The sequence below is a fragment of the Aricia agestis genome, chromosome 5, assembly GCF_905147365.1.
Source record: "Aricia agestis chromosome 5, ilAriAges1.1, whole genome shotgun sequence".
Taxonomy (NCBI): Eukaryota; Metazoa; Arthropoda; class Insecta; order Lepidoptera; family Lycaenidae; genus Aricia; species Aricia agestis.
The window spans coordinates 17,115,265-17,135,334 of record NC_056410.1 but is presented as its reverse complement, the minus strand read 5'-3'; the positions used below and the strand labels follow the sequence as shown (position 1 = coordinate 17,135,334).

The window sequence follows — 20,070 nt, the reverse complement described above, 5'->3', positions numbered from 1 at the left end:
CTAATTGTCTATTATGATATTTATCCCTATAAAGAAGGTATGTCGGCACTTCAAAAATACATTAATTACCTCGAGACAATATGTATAGAAATAAAGCATAAGACATGGCGTTATTAAGTAACACGAAGTCAATGAGTGTTTGCTATACCGAGCAAAGCTCGGTCATCCAGGTACTTAATTAGTTATAAGCAAAATTGTTTATCACCTTGTAACCTCATCTTTCATTATCCTAGACCTCTACTAACCCCTTTTTTCTCCCCCGGGAGCATGTACGGGTCAACGCCCGTACAGCGTGTTGCCTTATTACCTACTATGCAACTTAAGTAATAATGCAACTCTGCATCTTTGATTAATTATTACTTTCGAATAATGTAAAAAAATTTAGTTCACGACGCGATATCTCACCGAGCGCGTGGCTCGATCTCATATCCCGTTCACGACGCGACATCTCACCGAGCGCGTGGCTCGATCTCATATCCCGTTCAAAACGCGACATCTCGCCGAGCGCGTGGCTCAATCTCATATCCCGTTCACGACAACATCTCACCGAGCGCGTGACTCGATCTCATATCCCATTTTAGTTATAGTAATAGATCTATGCAATAAAGAAATATTTTTTCTTGATTGATCTCTTGTTTATCTATCCCAACCCCGAACATATAGTGACACAGTGATCTTGATAACAGTGATACATCTAGCGATATTTAGAGCCAGTTCACATGGCGCGTTGCGTTGCATCGTCGCAACGCAAATATTTTGACGCATAGCTGGTCACACGGGCGCTGCGGTTATTACGAAGCAGTCTTAACGTCAGCACCCCCTCCCGCTTCGTCTCGGGGGCTACTGTCCGTCATGTGTGCGTTGCGTTGACGCAGCGCGCCGTGTGCACAAATTGGTTATTTATAATAATAATAATAATATCTATGGACGCTTCACACCACGTCTTTGTATTTGTATGTAAAACAACGCAACTGAAGCGCTGCGTCGACGCAACGCGCCGTATTGACTGGATCTAACGTGTATACCCGCGCCCATCTGTTGCGAGACCACTGGCGCGAGTTCAGCGGACGCGAGCAGCATGCATGGCGCCAATTTTCAGAATAATCCATTCTAATATTATAAATGCGAAAGTGTGTCTGTCTGTCCGTATGTCTGTCTGTCTGTTACCTCTTCATGCACAAACCGCTGAACCGATTTTGATGAATTTAGGCATACTTTTTGTACTGGAAAAATGTACGATTCCCGCGCGATAAACGAGCCTTGGCGCAACGGAGTTGCGGACGTCATCTAGTATTGAATGAGTAACATAAAAAATATAAAAATTGTCTACCTGGCGACACAGTGATCTTGATATCAGTGATAGCGATGTCAACGTGCATGCCCTCGCCCGTCTGTTGCGAGACCAATAGCGCAAGGTCTGCAGGCGCGAGCAACGTGCGCGGCGCCGCGCGCGTGCGTACCAACATCTGTAGCCCGGAGACCCCGCCGTCCATCACTAGACGCTCCTCCGTGCGACGCATTTTTAGACGCATCTCCATCTACGATAAGATTGTGTGATTTTTTATATTGATTATGTTAATAGAGTCAGGTTTTAGTTTCCATTTTTTGTGACAGAACTTAAAATTGTCAACAGCTTGAAATTGATAATACATATTTTAAAACAAAACCGTGTCGAAACTGTTTTAGCAGTTTACAGACATGCCTTTTATACACTTGTACTTACATATATTTACAGGTACTGTTTAGTACTTAACCTTCTAACTAATAACATATTACATACAACGAATGTATTCTATATTGGAAAAACCACATGACAAAGACATAGCAAATTGATTAGTTTTATGCTTCGTAAATATCTTTATATATAGGTAAGTAGATAATAAAAGGGTAAATAACTTAAATTAAGGTAGAGCAACTTCTTTGTGAAGAGTAACTCACATTAAGCACAAGAGCGTCACAGTCCTTATGTTCGAGCGACTCGACCAATATGATGTCTGGCTGCTCTATCTTGATGTTGATAGTCATCATTGACACTTTCTGTGGCTGATCCATGGCAGAGGGGGCGGATGCAATAGATACTTTCTTTTTCTGCAATAAAAAAAAATAGCTTTGCTACCCTTGTTTCTACATAGATAAGTTTCATTGTATTCTATATTCACAAGTGAAAAAAACATCAGATAAGTAAAAACTTATGCATTTTGGAATGATCATAGAGTTATCTAATGCTGGAATGTTGCAATGCGTTTATGTAAGATGTATACTATGTAAGTACGTATGATGCATAATATATTTGATCAAAGCCAGGGAACTTACAGCTGCTGTATCCAATGATTTCTCGATAGGTTTAATTACTTTGACGTCCTCACTTTCATCACTTTCCTCATTTTGTGGGTCTGCAGCTAGACCTGTCGTCGCAAACTCCGCTATCTTGTTTAGGAAATCCATAGCGAGGATCAAATTGAAACTGAATATTCTCATATCAACTGCAATAAAAAATATATATTTGGACGTGTAGGCTAATGTATGGTTGTGTTGAAGGCAGAGATAAGCTCCGATGCAATGCGATAGACATATAGACAGATAGATATACACACTTTCGCATTCATAATATTAGTATGGATAATCGGCATTGACCCAAAGCAAATACTTACACACTAGAGGTACAATTGCAGAAATTATGTAACTCGTTGTCCCTAGATAGCACTTAGTGCGCGAGCTACATAGCCAAGTATCCAAATAATGTATCGATCTTAAAAATATCTGCTTGACGTTGATGCAAGAAAGCGTCGTCGTCAACATTGAGATAAAGCACGCATCGGGGTATACTTACTGAACGTATCTGAGTTTTTCATAGTGTAGGTGATGTCTATCATACTCCTCACTTTATCCATAGACGATTCCATTAGAGATAAATCTGATTTGGAGTCATTTGGCTCGCGTCGTCTCTCCAAATATCTGAAAATCACCGTAAATTTATCAACATGCTCATATAAAACAAAGTAAATAATGTTGTTGTTAAAACTCGATATAATATATATCGCACATCCCACTTTACGTAATCAGCACGCATCATGACGTCTATACGCATAGAGCCGCTGACTAACCACTAATTAGTTGATCATCGGCTTTTTATCGTCTTTATTTTAACAAAGCGTTTAAAAAGGCTATGTGAGCTTTACAATTGCGGAGCGGGCTTGATTATGCGAAACGTTGCTGTAGTTGAAACATTAATTCCACCGAATAACGCGCTCTAGTGCTGCAAATGGATAACACGCTTCGATTCTACTCCTTGAAGGCTCTAATTCTATTCTAAACAAGTGCGAGTCGGACTCGCGCATGAAGGGTTCCGTACCATTATAGATTAAAATTGTGTTTTTTTTTACCCTTTGGGTACGGAACCCTTAAAAGAATCTGATTCTACTGCAAAAAGGCTCTGATTCTACACTCACCTGGTGATCTTGTCGCCGCGCGCGGGCCGCGTGTCGTCGAGCGTGCAGTCGAGCAGCAGCAGCGCGGTGTGCAGCGAGCCGTCCGCGAACATGCGCCCCTTCACCGACAGCAGCGCGAGGCAGAAACGAGCCAGGTCCACGTCACGCGCCTGCTCGCTGCCTTCAGCCTGCAAAAATCATACATACAGACATATAGAACTTTTAGTAAAAAGATAAAAATCTATTTGATAAAGATCCGGTTTAATATGGGAGATCAGTGCCTGAGCAAGTAGAATAGTGCACGGTATGAAACTAAATTATTTGCGGATTTATCAAAAGAATTTAGCCCTAGTACTTCAGGTAAAGCTAATCATTTTAAACCCCAGAAAATGTTTTGAATGAAGTCATGGAAAAAACCCAAAAAAATACTGAAATACTTACCACGACGTTGTTCATGAGATTTATAACAAAGCTGTCCATAGTGAATGCAAACTTTATGGTCGTCCTCGGCTTAGTATCCGTAGGAGTCGCTGGAGTTAAAGACGCCTTAGTCTGAACTCTCGACGGTTGAGTTTTGACCGTTACTTTCGATACTTTAGCAGTGGCCGGCTGTGGTTTGATCTCCTCAACCTTTTTCTGTCCCTCTTGAAGATTTTGGTTAAGAATTTTCATTATACTTTTATAGTCGCTATGACCTACAGTTATCTGCAAAACGATTTTTTATTATTTATTTTCAAATTTCTTTATGTTGATAAAATTAGTTACACAAGGGGTATGCTGTTCAATGTTTTGTCATTATCTATTAAACGCATTTTGTAATGAAACAGACAAGGACAAAAGATTGTACAGCTTATGCTACGCGTAAATAATTACATTACTAATGACATAATATTCAATATTTTTTTAAGAAAATAAAGAAGTAACTAAATAATAAACAACATTGTAACTTACAGCAATTGTCTTCATCCGTCCGGACACATCTAAATCTGGTAACGCCTCGTACCAAGACGATAGACTTCTTTTAACCAAGAGTTTGAAACTTGTCGGCTTTAACAGATTCCTCTCTTGAGCTATGTCGTGTAGATCGTCAGATAGGACCACGCACGAAACTTTCATGTTCTCCAATTCTAGTAACAATTCATCGACTGTTACCGTGTTGCTGGCATCCTAAAATTGGTAGTTATGATTATTACTAATTACTTATTTAAATAGAAAAAACTATGCCGTCATAAAAATTAAAGTAATTAAATGAAGATTTAATTTTGTACAACAGAGACAGCCGGCTGTTATGTGTTTCTTTTGGATTTTTATATCCATGTTTTACATGATATAGTAAAATTCAGAAAACTCACAGCAACAGCCAAATCGGTGAATTTATTGTTGAGATTCATTCGACCCAAGTCGATCAGCATGGCGTTATTGCTCTTGGAGTTCTCCGGCACTATAATGATGGGCGCCGCAAGACGCACACGCAAAGCAAGCTTCGTGGAATTTTTGTACGCAGTGTGTACGTTTGCGCGCGCCGCGTCCGCCGCTTGCGACGACGCCTCTATAATCGCTTGTTGCGCCGTTTGGAAGTTGTTGAGAAACTCCTGCAAAGAAACATTTGATTAGTATCAACTATTTATTATATTGGAAAATATATAGTTAAGTCGAATTTTATTTTGTCCACTGATTTATTTTCATTGAACTTAGTATTTTATGCATTTTAGGACCAATACTGTAACAAAAGTAAAGACGACGACAGATCTGCAGTTTGATAACATATTTTGTGACAGCAATACAATAGGTTGTTAACACAATCTAACACTTTCAACTGCTGTGTTGACGTTGAAAAGGTCGAAAAGTAGTAACCATGCCATCGACCATATATTTTGTAATAATTTATCGATCAAAATCATTTACACAGATCACACTTGAAACTTCATAGATAGCTTAATATGGATCCTGTAGCAAATACATAACTAATAAACAGTTAATAATAAAAAAAATATACAGTTAATTTAAACACTAGCACCATAGATTCGACTTTAAAAAAAAAACTTAACTGCGTATAAAAATGATTTGATTTGACTCACCAGCATAGAACTGACGAACCAATTGAGAAACACAATCCGTAGACAGTTGATCTGTGCGTCGACCGACATGTCCACCTCGCTAGCGCACTGCTCAGTGTTGTACACGACTATTTGGACGTTGATCACGTCGCCGCCTAGCACTTTGAGTATCTGAAAAAAAAATTAAAAGTGGTAGAGTTGTTTGGCGCGAATGAACCAACACGGTCAGATAAATAAAGTAACAAGGAAAAGGCTCGAAATAACGCTCACACATTTTCATTTTATCAAGACGTAAGGTTTCCGGACTCGTAGAAATGTTTTATGAAACTGAATGCAGCAGATTTTCAGCCAGCCGAAATTCTGCGACTCACGAAATTACCCTAGTTTGTTTTCACCCTAACGATCAAGCAATGCGTCTGCTTGTATTTTTTTTTTTAACTTTTATATGTAATACTAGCGACCCGCCCCGGCTTCGCACGGGTATAAAAAAAATTATGGCCTAAGTCACTGAAAAAATGATTAAAATCAATTCAGTAGTTTGATTTTAAATAATTTATATTCATTACTATCCGTGGCCCGCGTTGGTCGGTACTGCCGCAAAAGCTACTTACGTCCCGCAATTTTAAATCTGTAATGTCTTCGAAAATATTCATTTAAAATTAAAATCGTAATAATTATGCTGTAAAGGGCCAAAATCAATAATGTATTTGAAGTATTTAATTGAATAAAGATTATTGCCGTATTGGTTAAAATCGCTTCGAAAATTAGCTATTATTTGAAGTTAAAAGTAAATGACAAAAAAATATGTTATTGTGGGATATATCCATAAGAGATATACTTATACGTGGGAGTGCCATGCTTCGGCACGAATGGGCTGCCTCGACCGGAGAAATACCACGTTCTCACAGAAAACCGGCGTGAAACAGCGCTTACGCTGTGTTTCGCTGACTGAGTGAGTTTACCGGAGGCCCAATCCCCTACCCTATTCCCTTCCCTACCCTCCCCTATTCCCTTCCCTTCCCTTCCCATCTCTACCCTCCCCTATTACCCTATTCCCTCTTAAAAGGCCGGCAACGCAATTGCAGCTCTTCTGATGCTGCAGTGTCCATGGGCGACGGAAGTTGCTTTCCATCAGGTGACCCGTTTGCTCGCTTGCCCCCTTATTTCATAAAAAAAAATACCATCGCGGAGTTTTCTGTAGACCTTTTCAAAGTGTACAATGCGCACCCCTGCATTGGTACTCGTACTATTATTATCTATTCTGTGGCATTGGTAGCGCCCACGAAACGGGCGTAAATCGCAATATTTTAATTTCGCCATAACTTCTAAACCAAACGTCCAATTTCAATCATTCGAAGAGCAAATATAATCTACATAAACTGTACTTAGTGATGAAATTATTTATTTTGATAAGGATCATTAGCATAAGTAAAATAAATGCGTGTAAATGTAGTCCAAAAAAAATCTACATTTTTAAATAAGAAAATGGTTGTTGTGCCTCACTTGACATAGATAGGTATAGTGTGTCGCGGACATTTTTGTAGATATTTATAAGATCTACATTTACTTAGAACATTGTATAGTTCTATCTTTTATAGTTTAGGCAGCGTACGCAAAATAAGTAAATTTTCTGGTTGTTTCCGAAAAACTGAAATATCTTACGGAACCCTATATTCTCCAAAATAAAAAGTAGCCTATGTTACTCGTAAATAATGTAGCTTTCGAATGGTGAAAGAATTTTAAAAATCGGTCCAGTAGTTTTTGAGCCTATTCATTACAATTAAACAAACAAACAAACAAAGTTTACCTCTTTATAATATTATAGTATAGACATATATTGTCATATATAGTAATCTTCGATTTTAAAAGATATAACATATTACAACACCAAACTAACTAAGCTTTACAATAGTGAAAACAAAAATAAATTCGTGCATTCACCTCTTTATGCATAGTGGCCGGATTGAGATCATCGACCCGTATATTCCCGACGCTGCAATCCAGTTGCGTATACGACGCCTTCAGCAATAGCGCCGCGCGCGCGCCCGTCAACGCGACAGTGGCGAGCGGGCGCGCGTCCGTCGCGAAGCCTATCTGTATTGCGCGAACCTCCGCACACACTCGTAGCTGTATGCTCTCCACCTGCTTGCGTCGCGACGCACGCGTGACGCTCGCTGTGCGTGCACACACATTTTGATTATTGATAAACAGACGTGCATATTTACTTATTTATTTTACTTTAATTTAATGAAGGTTTTGAAAAAAATGTATGGAGCTTATGACTAAACCTTTTTTTATTTATTTAAGTACATTTAAATCCCATGCAGCCGAAATACTGCTAAAATAAATCCAAGCTGTGTACACAGACCGTGTGATACCTTTTATTAGTATTTTAGTTAGAATAAAAATGAAATATATATTTTTAAAGTCCATCCATCTTCCATTACGAAGTCAGACTCACCTTTTGGTTTTCCAATAGTAAATTCTTCATCTTCAGCAATCGTTTCCAACGGACCAGCGTTGGCGATTCTGTCTACTGTGCTTGTTATAGATTGTAGTCGAGTCTAAAACAGGACAATGAAGAGTTGATATACAATTCGTATAAGGTAACAGTCTTAAACAATAAAGTTTGTTATACTCAGAAGTACTTATACTTGTGAATGACTCATCGCCAATTGTTTATCATACTAAAATGTTGCTTTCGTCCTTTAGACGGCAACAATGTTTCTATGCGCTTAGATTAGAGTATTAGACTTACCTGGTAATTGTTGACAACAACTAAAATTTCCTGCAAGCCCTGGAGATGTAACAGGACTCTCAGCGTCGTGAAGTCCAACTCGATGAGCTGCTCCACACTACCGTAACGACTGCGGAACTCTGGACATTTCTTGTCAACCTTAAATATATAAGCTTAAGTTATATATTCTGAGGCCTTTGCCATAAGGGAATCAGATTTAGTTAAGAAAAATTAATGTATAAAGTATAGAAATGTAAAAGAAACAAATGAAAGTGTCTGAATAAAGGCTTATTTTATTTTATTTTATATATTCTGTATTTGTGTAGATACGAAAGATATAGTCGATGGCAATATAATCGACAAATTATGAATTTAATTTTCGCTTTTACCAACATCTATGAACAATACAAAGCATTGAAATATCTACGCCACGCCCACGTTGTAAGTGTGATGTGTAATATTGAGTCATCATACAATTTCTCCCTCATTATTTATTTCTTTAAGCAGTGTATAACTATGCAAAATCCGTTGTCTGTGTGTATTTTTCTCGTAAGTTATGACCGAGATAAATTGGAAGATTCTCCAACTTTTAACCACCAATAAGGGCGTTTGTGCACTGCACGGAATTTTACCATCCGGCGCGGAGCGGCATCTCGACCTCATCCTACCTTATTTATATGGCAAACGTGAAAGTTATGAACGCCTGACGGTAAAATTCCGTGTAGCGCACAAACGCCCTTACACTTACATTTCTATACGTAACAGCGAACAAGTACTGATCATTTCCAGCTTCCATTATCGCATCTGTATCTACATCGGGCGTGTCTATCATCTGTATAGTGTCGTGGCCCAGTCTATGATGCTGCATGTTGACGGCGCCGAGTCGAACATTCGCCTCCAGTGTGAAGGTACGCTGTGTCGCCGTTAGTTCTAATAGCTTGAGAGAGAATACTAGAAACTTGTCGTATTCTTCATCCAGGGCTTTCCGATTAACGCTTAATTCGAACTCTAAAAAATTAAAAACGTTATAGAATAATTATAATAAGTAATGCGTCGTTTATATTCCTTTATTTTATCCCTGTTGGGCAGGGAAGTTAGCAGGGAAATAGGCAGCGCGAGTATTTGGCTGAGTGTAAACACTTATTCGCGTCGTTATTGCCGCAGAAGTATTCAGTGTAATATTGCCGGCAGCGCGAGGAGCAGCGGCAGATGCTGAATATCAACGTCCCATAAAGATGAGACCGAGACTAGGCGTAACTACTCTGCAGCGGCACTACGCGACACGGAACGTCAGTCCGTGAAGTGTCGCGTTGCCGGTTGCCGCGTTACAGTTAACTTGAGGCGAAATCAAGGCAAATACAGGGTGTAACAAAACTAAGTGATAATACTTTAGGGTGTGTACAGGTGTCGCTTGCCCATACAAATCACAAAAAAAATTTTGCTCTTTCAGCGCTGCTACTTTCACAGTGAACTCTACACAAGTTACTATATCACTTAATTTTGTTACACCTTGTATAATGCTTTGTTAGAGGCAGCATTTTATTTTGAAAGAATGATAGCAAACGATATTATACAAGTTATTACACTTTTAAACCGGTACTTACCAATTATCGAACAGTTTCGTTCGTGAAAAAAATTATTATAAACTACCTTTCATAATGAAGAATGCCTCCAATTCTGTGAGTTGTACGGAATGCTCCTCGTCTTTCCGTTGTTTCGATCTGGCTGTGTCACGCTTTTGCTTCTCTGCCGGGTCCAAATATTTCAAGAGAGAAAGACTCGACGCTCTGGAGTCACTCGCCTAAAAATATAATCGGTCTGAATATTAAAAAAGTTTATTAAGAGGAGTTCACACCGCCGTTTTTCCATACAAACGTTGTCCCCTGTTTCCTCCCTGGTTAATGCCGGTAGAGTTATGATTTTTTTCCTGAATATATAATATATATTGAGGAAAAAAATCATAACTCTACCGGTTATACTCTACTCATAACATAGGGACATGCTAATGGTGCATCAGAAAACATAGGAACATGCTATGGTGCACCATTAGCATGTTCCTATGTTTTCTTTTTTTCATAATTTTATTTTTAAAAAAGATAAAGACGTCCAAAAACCCAAAAAAATGGCCAGATTTTTCTCTGTGTTCAAACACCCAGAAAACAAAACTGGCTAGAATATACAAAAAAAAATAAAACATAGGAACACAGCTCAAGCCTTGCTTTAATTCCTAATGAAAAAAGTACTTAAATCGGTTAAGTTTTGAAGAAGGAATCAGCGGACAAGGAATCGAAGATTGAAGTTCTTTTATTAGAACTTTTGTCGTGTTGTTTCTATCGCGGTCTGCGGTGGCAGACTTGAGATTGGTGAGACAGCAATACATTATCAAATACCTATTTTCAATTTCTCTCGCCCTTGGTGTATCCTCTTAAGAACTAGATGGCAACCGCAACACCGTTGCGCCAAATTTGTTTATTGTGCGAAAGTCGTACAGTTTTTCCTGGAGTATTCTAAGTCCTTTCCGGGACTGAAAGTATCTCTAAACTAAATTTCAACAAAATCGGTTTAGCGGTTCAAGCGTAAAGCGATAACAGACTGACATACACACTTTCACATCTATAATATTAGTATGGATATTTGACCATATTGAAAAGGTTATAATTAACAAATAAGATATGAATAATTTTATTTCTTATCCAACAGTACCTGAACACAACTAATAAAAATATCCACTATGTTTACAGACATAGTTATAAAACTAAATATCAGACAAGGACAAAACATTGTATAACTGTAACGTAGACGTTATAATATATGAATTTTATGTAAGCATTAAGTTTAATACTAGTGTCTACATGTCTGACCAATTATATGTGTGATGTGTTATTCACTGTTGAACTTCTAAGGTGAAAATTGTAGTACACAGATTAAATAATAAAATAACACATAAGTACACAGATTGTTAATCATACGAGGAGTTTACCAATAGATCACTTTCTTCAATGCACACAGGAACATCAATATCTTTACCCGATATCAAATATGCGAATTTGATGCAACTTATCTTCAAACGGAAAAGAAAATAAAAGTTAAACAAAAAAAAAACTTTCAAGTTTATAAGTTAAATAAAAAAAAAACGTTAAAGAAGCTTTACTAATTGTTTTTACAGAGGATAAATGACAGTATCTGTTTTTGCCTGCAAAGTGACATTCATAACATATCGGACTAAGACAGCATCTATAAAATATAAGGTAACCTTTGTCGTATACTAGTAAGATGTTAATAGCAAATTTTCCTACCTTCAATGGCACGCTTTCTTCTGATTTCGGTAGTGGCATGCTGACTAGTATTTCACATAAGGTTAATAATCTGTAAAAAAAACACGATTTAGATTGCGCTTTTAGACCTTTACTTTAAATAATAATATTACAAATCTACAAAGCTGTAGGTCGGTTACTATAATAATTTTCATCAAAAACAGATGCGGTCTTCAAAATGCGTACATGTTTCTTGTTTCTTTCATTTTACTTATGATAAAACGATAGAAATGAGATTAGCTCTCATTAGCGCGACAGCAATACATACATGAAGACACAATGTATCGATGAGTGAATAAAACTCCACGCACTCCGATTTTACAATCACTCACCTCTCCTCAGACACGCTGACCGCTATCTTCTCCAATTCACCTCTGACCTTCACCTTGGGCAGCCTGGGGTCATCAGTTATGAGGCACTTGTGTATCTGTATTACGAGGTTAGTGGGCTGAAGTAGATGGAGGGGCGTGGCCGAGTTCGACGCGATCGACGACTGCCAATCCTCGTTGGGCGACGCAACTACGATCTGAAAGTTATTCAAGTAATAAGCGTGCTGATGATGAATCTAAGAATCGAGTAGGTCAACATTCTTGCAGCAAGCCCTATTATTTATTTTGTTAAGGATAGCAAATACACTAATGCGTTTCAGAAGATTAAAGTTACAGGACAAAACAACTCTAGCGGTAACTGATCTTGGTTTAAATTTCTGTGGAATTTCGACGATTAAGCCATTTCATATTTTGCCGCCAGGTACAGTTATGTAGCCGTTTAGTCTGTGTATCTTTCTAGTCTACTATCATATACAGACAGTAGCTCCACCTGGTGGTAAATGAAATATCGAAAACTCTCATTGTGAATGATGTCCGTGGCGATGTAGTTGGCGGCCACAAAGGAAGATCTTCCGATCGAGCGAGATAGCATGCTCGGTCAGGCTGAAGCGTACTGGCGTAATTTCAGACGCTGTACTTATATATTTTGCCATCCTCAGAAACTTCGATAGCGCGATTCAGGATTGAGGCGTTAATTGTCGGTACCGCCACATGTAGGTTTTCCTAGTCGCCTTATATCGCTAAGCTTCTACTTTATTCTTTGAGTCCTTTTTTTTTTTTTTTTTTTTTTTTTTTTTTTTAATCTTTTTTTATTTTACAGAGGCTTTTAACACACAGTGTCAATGTCAGCCTCATAGGTGAACACAGTGTTCCCTACAAAAGGGACAGATCCAAATAATTATATAATTTGATTGCCTCTGGGGACAACGGCTCCGAAAGTACACTGTTGATCCGTCCATTGTGCAGGCAGCCAAAGTCACCTAAGAGCCTTGATCTTAGCTCTGCAGTCCGAGCACACTCCAGCAAAACATGATACAGGTCTTCCGGCTTCTCGCACACATCGCAATTAGGCGAAGGCTTAATTCCAACCAAGTGGCAAAATTGGTTTGCTGGAATGTGCCCAGATCGCAATCTAAAGGCTGACACCAACAAGTTTCTCGACAAGTTACACGAAATAAACCATGGCTCCCACACTGGCTTATTCTGGATGGTTCCGTACCAAATTCCAACACCTCTTTGTAGTTCCTCACCAAAATGGTATTCCCATTTTTCGAGCGCCTTCTGCTTAATCTGATGATGAATCTCATTTACAAAAGGTTTAGTACAGACTACGGGACCATCCATAACTGCACTCTTGGCAAGCGCATCCGCAGTTTCATTTCCAATCAAACCGACATGGGCTGGAACCCATTGTAGTTTAATTGAAACTTTTCCAGAAACATGCCGGAGTAAATCCAAAGCTTCGAAAGCTATCGGAGAGCCACTTTGTTTAGTGGCACACCGACGAAGATGTTGGAGAGCACTTTTCGAATCTGATAAAATAACTATGCTGTTATTGGTATTCAAGTTTTTAACATATGTTAGTGATTCTTTAATAGCTAAAAGTTCAGCGGTCATTATATTATTATCTCTATGTAATTTAAACTTCTGTGAAACGTTTAATTGGGGATCGAAGAAGGCAGCTCCAACACCTTGAGTACATTTAGAGCCATCCGTATATAATTTGTAACAATCAGAATAATTATCAGAAATGAATTGCAAAAAATTATTTTTAAGTTCAGAATCAGTTAAGCTCCGTTTTGGAGCCATATCGCCAACTTTATAGACAATAAGTTCTTCGACATCTATTGAAGACACCCATGTGTTTAACGAATACGCCTCTAACTTTTCACTTACATATACATTAATATTACTCCATTCAAAGTTAATTTGTGCTAGAATTGGGAGATTAGTGTTGCTAAAATAATTTCGTACTAAATTTAACTGATCTAAAGAATATAACAAATCGTTGCCTAGTCTAGACTTAAATTTAAGCAAGAATCTACTCGCCAACACGTACCTACGTATATGTAAGGGAGGAATGGAGAGTTCACTCTGCATAACAAACACTGGAGTGCTACGTATAAAAGAGCCACATATTCTCAACGCTCTGTTTTGTAGAATATCGAGCTTTTTAAGATGTGTTTTAGCACAACTACCATATATAAAGCTAGCATAGTCCAGTCGGCTCCTTACAAGAGAAATATAAAGACGGCGAATATATTGAGGGTGAACTCCCCACGACCTACCCGATAGAACTTTTAAGACGTTCAAACATTTATAGTTTTTAGCACACAATTCATTTACATGAAGACTCCATCTTAAGGATGAGTCCAGCCATAAACCTAAGTATTTAACTTTATCCACCACGTTAAGAGATGAGCCATTAATCTCAATATCAATATTAAAACTTCTTCTAGTTCTGTTAAATACACAAATATTAGATTTAGATACAGATAATTGGAGACCAATACTATCTAAATAGTTAATCACGGCCTTTATAGCTAACTTAAGAGAGCAAACTGCTTCTACAGTATTACCATTTACAACTGTTTTGTATAACACGAAATCATCAGCGTATTGGGAGTTATAAACATTATTATTTACAATAATTCTAGAAATACCTCTAGTTGCAATATTAAATAAACTAGGAGAAAGGGGGTCCCCTTGAGCTAGTCCCTGGTTTGTACATCTAATTAATAATGCTACTACTTTACTAAGATCATCTAAAACAATTGTACAACGACGATTAGACAAAAAATTAAATAAATATTTACAAATAAAATTACCAATTCCAATTTCCTGCAAGATATGAATTAATGCAGTTATATTTACATTGTTGTAGGCATTCTCAATGTCTATGAAGCAAGCGATTGTTGGCTCTCTTCTGGCAAAACCTAATTGTATATGAGATGTAAGTAAAGCTAGGTTATCAACACAAGATTGTCCACGTCTAAAACCAGTCGACGTGCCGGGAAGGAGGCCCTGGCTTTCAATAAACCACTCCAATCTTCTTAATAGAATTAGATGGAATATCTTACACGGACAAGACATTAATGAGATAGGACGTAATGAGGAGGCAAGAGTGGGATCCCTTCCCGGTTTAAGAATAGGGACTATTTGTATGTCTCTCCACTGATCAGGTACATTACTTGACATTAAAATTAAATTGAAAATTTTTAAAAGCATACACTTAGCATTATTTGGAAGATAATAGATCATAGTATATGATATATTATCCATTCCTGGAGATGTATCTTTCTTTTTTAAACAATTACGAAGCTCCGCGAGAGTAATGGGTGATTCTATAATGGAAGGTTGTCTTTCTGGCAAAGTTGGCTCCTGATCGGCGACATAATCAGGAGTCAAGGAATGCAGTAGCTTTTCAGCATTAAGAGGATCTACAGTATCTCTGCGTCCAGTGTTGCCTTTGATCCATCGCATCTTTCTCCACATTAAGGATGCTGATGTTTCGTGGTTGATACTGGAACAAAATTCTCTCCACGACTTAGATTTTCCTTTTCTTATAAGTAATTTGGCTTGGGATACTTTGTTTTTCCATAGAAGCAAATTAGAAGGTGTAGGATTACGCCGTAACTGCGCCAATGCAAGACGCCGTTCAGCAACTGCCTTTGAAAGATCCTTATTCCAATAATGTTTGGGTTTGAAGTTTGATGTGGGGTCTTGACAAATTTTAATCCAAGGGATGTGCTTATCAGCCAAATATTTAATTTGATTTGTAAAACTATCATAGCTCTTTTGGACATCATTCACCTCTTCATGAATAAACATTGTCGTTGCTTCTTTAGTATATTCTACCCAGTTAGCTGCTTTATAATTTCTTTTTTTAATGTATCTGTTCGTTTTATAAAAACCACAACTTAACTTTAACACTAGATGATCACTGCCTAAGGATTCATTTGTAACCTGCCAACTCATATTGACAGCAATGTCTGTGGAAGCAAATGATATATCAGGCGAGGTTTTTTGAAGGCTACCATTAACCCACTTCACTCTAGTAGGCGCACCGTCATTAAGACATATAAAATCATTTTCAAACATAGCTTTATAAACAGCTTCACCTCTTCTATCGGACTTGCAAGACCATAGAGTGTGATGCGCATTAAAATCTCCGATTATAAGACAACCTGCTTTGAATGTATTGAAAATCGCATCCCAATCCTGTTGACTTGTAGAAATTGAAGGCGGACAATACACAGCAATCACGTGCTTTAATGTAGGTACGTTAAAAACTTCAATAATTATTATCTGGATATCAGAATTAGAAATATTAGAAACTAGTTCCGAATATTTTATTGATTTATGTATTATTGCGCACAAACCACCATATGAATCGTCTCTGTCTGCTCTCACTATATTATAACCAGAAAATTTCAGGCTTACACTAGATGAAAGCCACGTTTCACTCACAAAAGCCATATGTATTTTGTCTTGTGACATCAAAAGTTCAAAGTCACTGGCCTTACGTTTTAAACTGTTAGCATTCCATTGAAAAATGTTGATACCGCTGTGTAAAGAATTGATATTACTGGCCATTATTGTTTCTTCCCATAAACTTAAGCACCGTCTCAAAATTCAAATATTCTTGTAAAACATCTACTACTTCGGACCAGAAAAATTCAATCAACATTTTAAACTTATCTTTTAAACTTCCTTCTGCTACAAAAACTTCTCTTATTTTATCTAAAATCCTTTCTAGCAAACGTTTCCTTTCCTTACGATTAGTACTAGAGCTAGACTTTTCAACTTGCTTATTTTCAGTATGGATTTCAGCACTAGTTATCTGAAATGTATGAAAAACATCCTCGTTATCGCGTCTGACGTCTAGACTTTTTTTCCTTGATTTATTTTTGTTCTTTTTCTTGAACTCGGTTGTGGTAGACGACTCTTGATTAGGCATCATAGAAACACACTCATCTAATTCCATAATGTCATCATCACTATCATGTAAAGTTTCAACGGCTGCATAGTCGCCAACAGTAACATCTCTGTAAGTGGGAGCCGAAGCCCCGTCGGTCCTGGCGTGGGAAATAATAGGTTTATCAAAAGGCATCTCGGGTTCCAATCTGGTCGAAGTCTTATTCAGTGTCTCTTCCTTCATCTTATTTAATGCAAACTTATAAGAGCACATGTGATTTCCCATATAAATCCGAATATTTCTTTCTTTCTTAAATACAGGACATGCAGATTTCATAAAAGATAAGTGATTCCCTTTGCAGTTAACACATCTATAACTTTTCGTTTCGCAGTTTTCATGTTTCCCGCTACACTTAGGACAAATTGGGGTCTTAGATGGACAAATCTGATTGACGTGACCGTATCGCCAACATTTAGAGCATTGAGTCACAGGGTACATGTAAGAATCTACGGCCATTCGACATCCGTAAGCTTTTATAAATTCTGGAAGATTTGAACCTTCGAACCCTATGCGAATGGTTTCAGACTTTATCCATTTACCATCCGAATCTTTCCGTAACAACCTCTTAATGGATAAAATCTTCGTGTCACATTCGAAAATCTCTTTCAATTCCTTATCTTCAATATCAATGTCAATATCCCGGACCACGCCATAACAGTAATGCAACTCATTAGTATTTCTACAAACCCACTCATAATCCTGTGTAATCTTATTATTCAGAAAATTGTTTGCGTCTAGTTCGGATTTAAATTTAATTAAAAGTTTGAAAGGACTTTTATATTTGATAGTTTCTATGCCCTGAATATTGTATTTAGCCAATAGTTTTGCAAACGCTAACTGCTTCGGTAGAAAATCGGTCTTGGCGGTTATAGAAACTTCAAAATTATTACGTAAATTAGCTGGCGGATTAGGTGATGCAGATGGAGGGATTCTCTGCAGGTTCCTGCGCTTATATCTCGTGACCAGTGTAAAGCCATCATCAGCTAGCGGCTCTGGAGAACTACCTGCTAGTCGCCTTTTCTTGCCTGGCTGCAACATCGCTTCACTTCCAACATCGTCGAGATTATTATGACCTACTGACATACCTGCATCATCCCACTCTAAGTCTACCTCTCCTTCATATTCTCCAGATTCCAATACTATTATGTTAACAGCCTCCGCAGCCATCTCATTGAGTGCAGGCTCCATCGCACCTTCTTCCTCAGGTTCACTCATAATTACAACACAATGCGGGTAGATCGAAAAAATAATAATACGAAAGTTTGTTAAAGAAACAAAACTATTCACTTATGTTCACTTTTGATTTGATAATTATTAATAATTATAACCGAAATAATCATACTTCAGAATATTTAAACTCGGAAACAAAAAAAACTCGCAAATACGAAATGAAAATTGACGTCACAGAGATCGCAACACGGAGCGCGTCCGAACGTGACGGGCGCAAACCCAGACGCTTTGAGTCCTTGAAATAAAGTCTACTATACCTGCATCTCTGTCAGTGTGAGCGTAATCCGGTCGTAGCTGCTGTCGGCGAGGTGTCGCAGGATGTCGGCGTCGCTGAGGCCGTCGCGGTGCAGCGACTGCACGTCGGGCGCGGGCGCGCGCGGCGCCGACCGCACCGACACCGCACCGAGTTGCACCACCGCGCATGCCTCCGAACTGCAAATTAAGTGGTGTTGTGTTTTGAGTTATGTGAAATTTATTTCCCTATAAAAGTGACACGCACTGGTTAACACTACGCTGTAAGGCTGAAGTCTCAAAACCAGCAGGGAGCGGGGCTGGAGCCTAACAGAGCAACGCGACACTTCACGGCCAAATATCCTTTAAATTAACTATACCGCACTACGCAGCAGAGACGCAGGACGCTACGCCACATTAAACATCAGTTCTAAAAAAAGTTAAGTGCGTTGCTCCGCTGCAGCGTAGTGTCGCTTAGTGCGGTCTCGCGTTAGAAACATATTTTTTATTTTGGTTTGATACGGAACTGTCACGTGACATACTTGATAGACAAGGACAGCAAGTGTGAAACTGAAATCTAATATATAAAAATAAGTCGGGTTTTCCTTCCTGACGCTATAACTCCAGAACGCACGAAGCGATTTCCACGGTTTTGCATTCGTTGGAAAGGTCTTGGGCTCCATGAGGTCCATAGAAAAAAAATATCAGAAAAAAACTTCAAGAGAAACGCAGGAAAACAAGGAAAATCATTTTATGGCAAAACAACGTTTGCCAGGACAGCTAGTGTAATAGAATAAAAATTAAAAATCTAACGGCCGCACTGAGACTTTTAGTGATGATTAAACTTCAATTTAATGAAGAGTTTGACAGATTAGATATGGGACTTATGTCAAAATCTTCATTTAATTAAAATTATGTAATTAATATTCGTCTCTGTGTGAGGCAGTAAATGTTGAAACCACTGTTAAAACTCACCCTCTATAAATGCCGGTCTGTGGTATAATGATATATGATGCAGCTATATCGATATCCAGGTCGATAAACGTGTGTTGATGCACCGCATACTGCATGCCCAACGCTGACTTTTCCTTCAAGTCTGACAGTTTATTTTCAGCAGCCGCTTGTAGCCTGTAAAAATGTGAATATATTTTCATTAGTTTGCCGCTTGATGGCTCTGTGTGTCCGTAACACCACTCCCCTCTTAGAGATGCTCGTCCCGAGCATCGTTGTTAATGCCATGGTAACGCGCCAGACGGTCTATGTGTACCACTTTGAATGTCCCTCTTTTTTTTTAAAAGGCTTACTTGTGGTAGTATGGGAATTGTGTAATTACAAGTCTTTTTTTTTCATAAACACGGCAAACGAAAAGGATAACACAATAAAGAATTTTGAAAAAATGGGCCTTAATAAAAACAGTGATAAAGAAGTTTATTAACGTAGAAAACATCTCACGTGGTAAGCGCTGTTGATTCTGACGGCGGTTTAAACACATTGACTATCTCTATGACAGTTTGTGCGTCGTATGTGATCTGTAGCGGCCGCGCCAATACTTTTACTCGTTGATCGCAGGAACCATCTGTAAAGAGTTGTAACATTATATTTTTTATAATACATATTTAATAACATAAACAACTACAGTGCCGGAGTCGGAAAGATAGATATGGATATTTTATACACATACTTACAGGATGTAACAAAACTAAGTGATAATATTTTAGGCTGTCACTGTAAGTTATTTTTTTAAATGTTTGTATGACATTTATAAT

The 20,070-nt window shown here is 38.2% G+C and overlaps 1 protein-coding gene across 3 annotated transcripts in view; it reads right to left on the bottom strand.

The window, feature by feature from the left end:
• Positions 1-20,070, bottom strand: part of LOC121727360 (vacuolar protein sorting-associated protein 13) — an 88,068-nt gene that overhangs the window by 43,667 nt on the left and 24,331 nt on the right. For all 3 annotated transcript variants that reach the window (XM_042115149.1, XM_042115148.1, XM_042115150.1), the window contains exons 11-29: positions 19,757-19,880; positions 19,280-19,432; positions 18,331-18,505; positions 11,869-12,062; positions 11,519-11,588; positions 9,873-10,023; positions 8,971-9,230; positions 8,244-8,381; positions 7,947-8,049; positions 7,427-7,659; positions 5,507-5,656; positions 4,781-5,020; positions 4,380-4,595; positions 3,870-4,133; positions 3,450-3,616; positions 2,831-2,955; positions 2,314-2,483; positions 1,939-2,088; positions 1,331-1,538 (exon numbers count right to left, since the gene is read on the bottom strand). In XM_042115149.1, the coding sequence (XP_041971083.1) occupies positions 1,331-1,538; positions 1,939-2,088; positions 2,314-2,483; positions 2,831-2,955; positions 3,450-3,616; positions 3,870-4,133; positions 4,380-4,595; positions 4,781-5,020; positions 5,507-5,656; positions 7,427-7,659; positions 7,947-8,049; positions 8,244-8,381; positions 8,971-9,230; positions 9,873-10,023; positions 11,519-11,588; positions 11,869-12,062; positions 18,331-18,505; positions 19,280-19,432; positions 19,757-19,880 (3,291 nt within the window). The remainder of the gene's footprint in view (positions 1-1,330; positions 1,539-1,938; positions 2,089-2,313; positions 2,484-2,830; positions 2,956-3,449; positions 3,617-3,869; positions 4,134-4,379; positions 4,596-4,780; positions 5,021-5,506; positions 5,657-7,426; positions 7,660-7,946; positions 8,050-8,243; positions 8,382-8,970; positions 9,231-9,872; positions 10,024-11,518; positions 11,589-11,868; positions 12,063-18,330; positions 18,506-19,279; positions 19,433-19,756; positions 19,881-20,070) is intronic.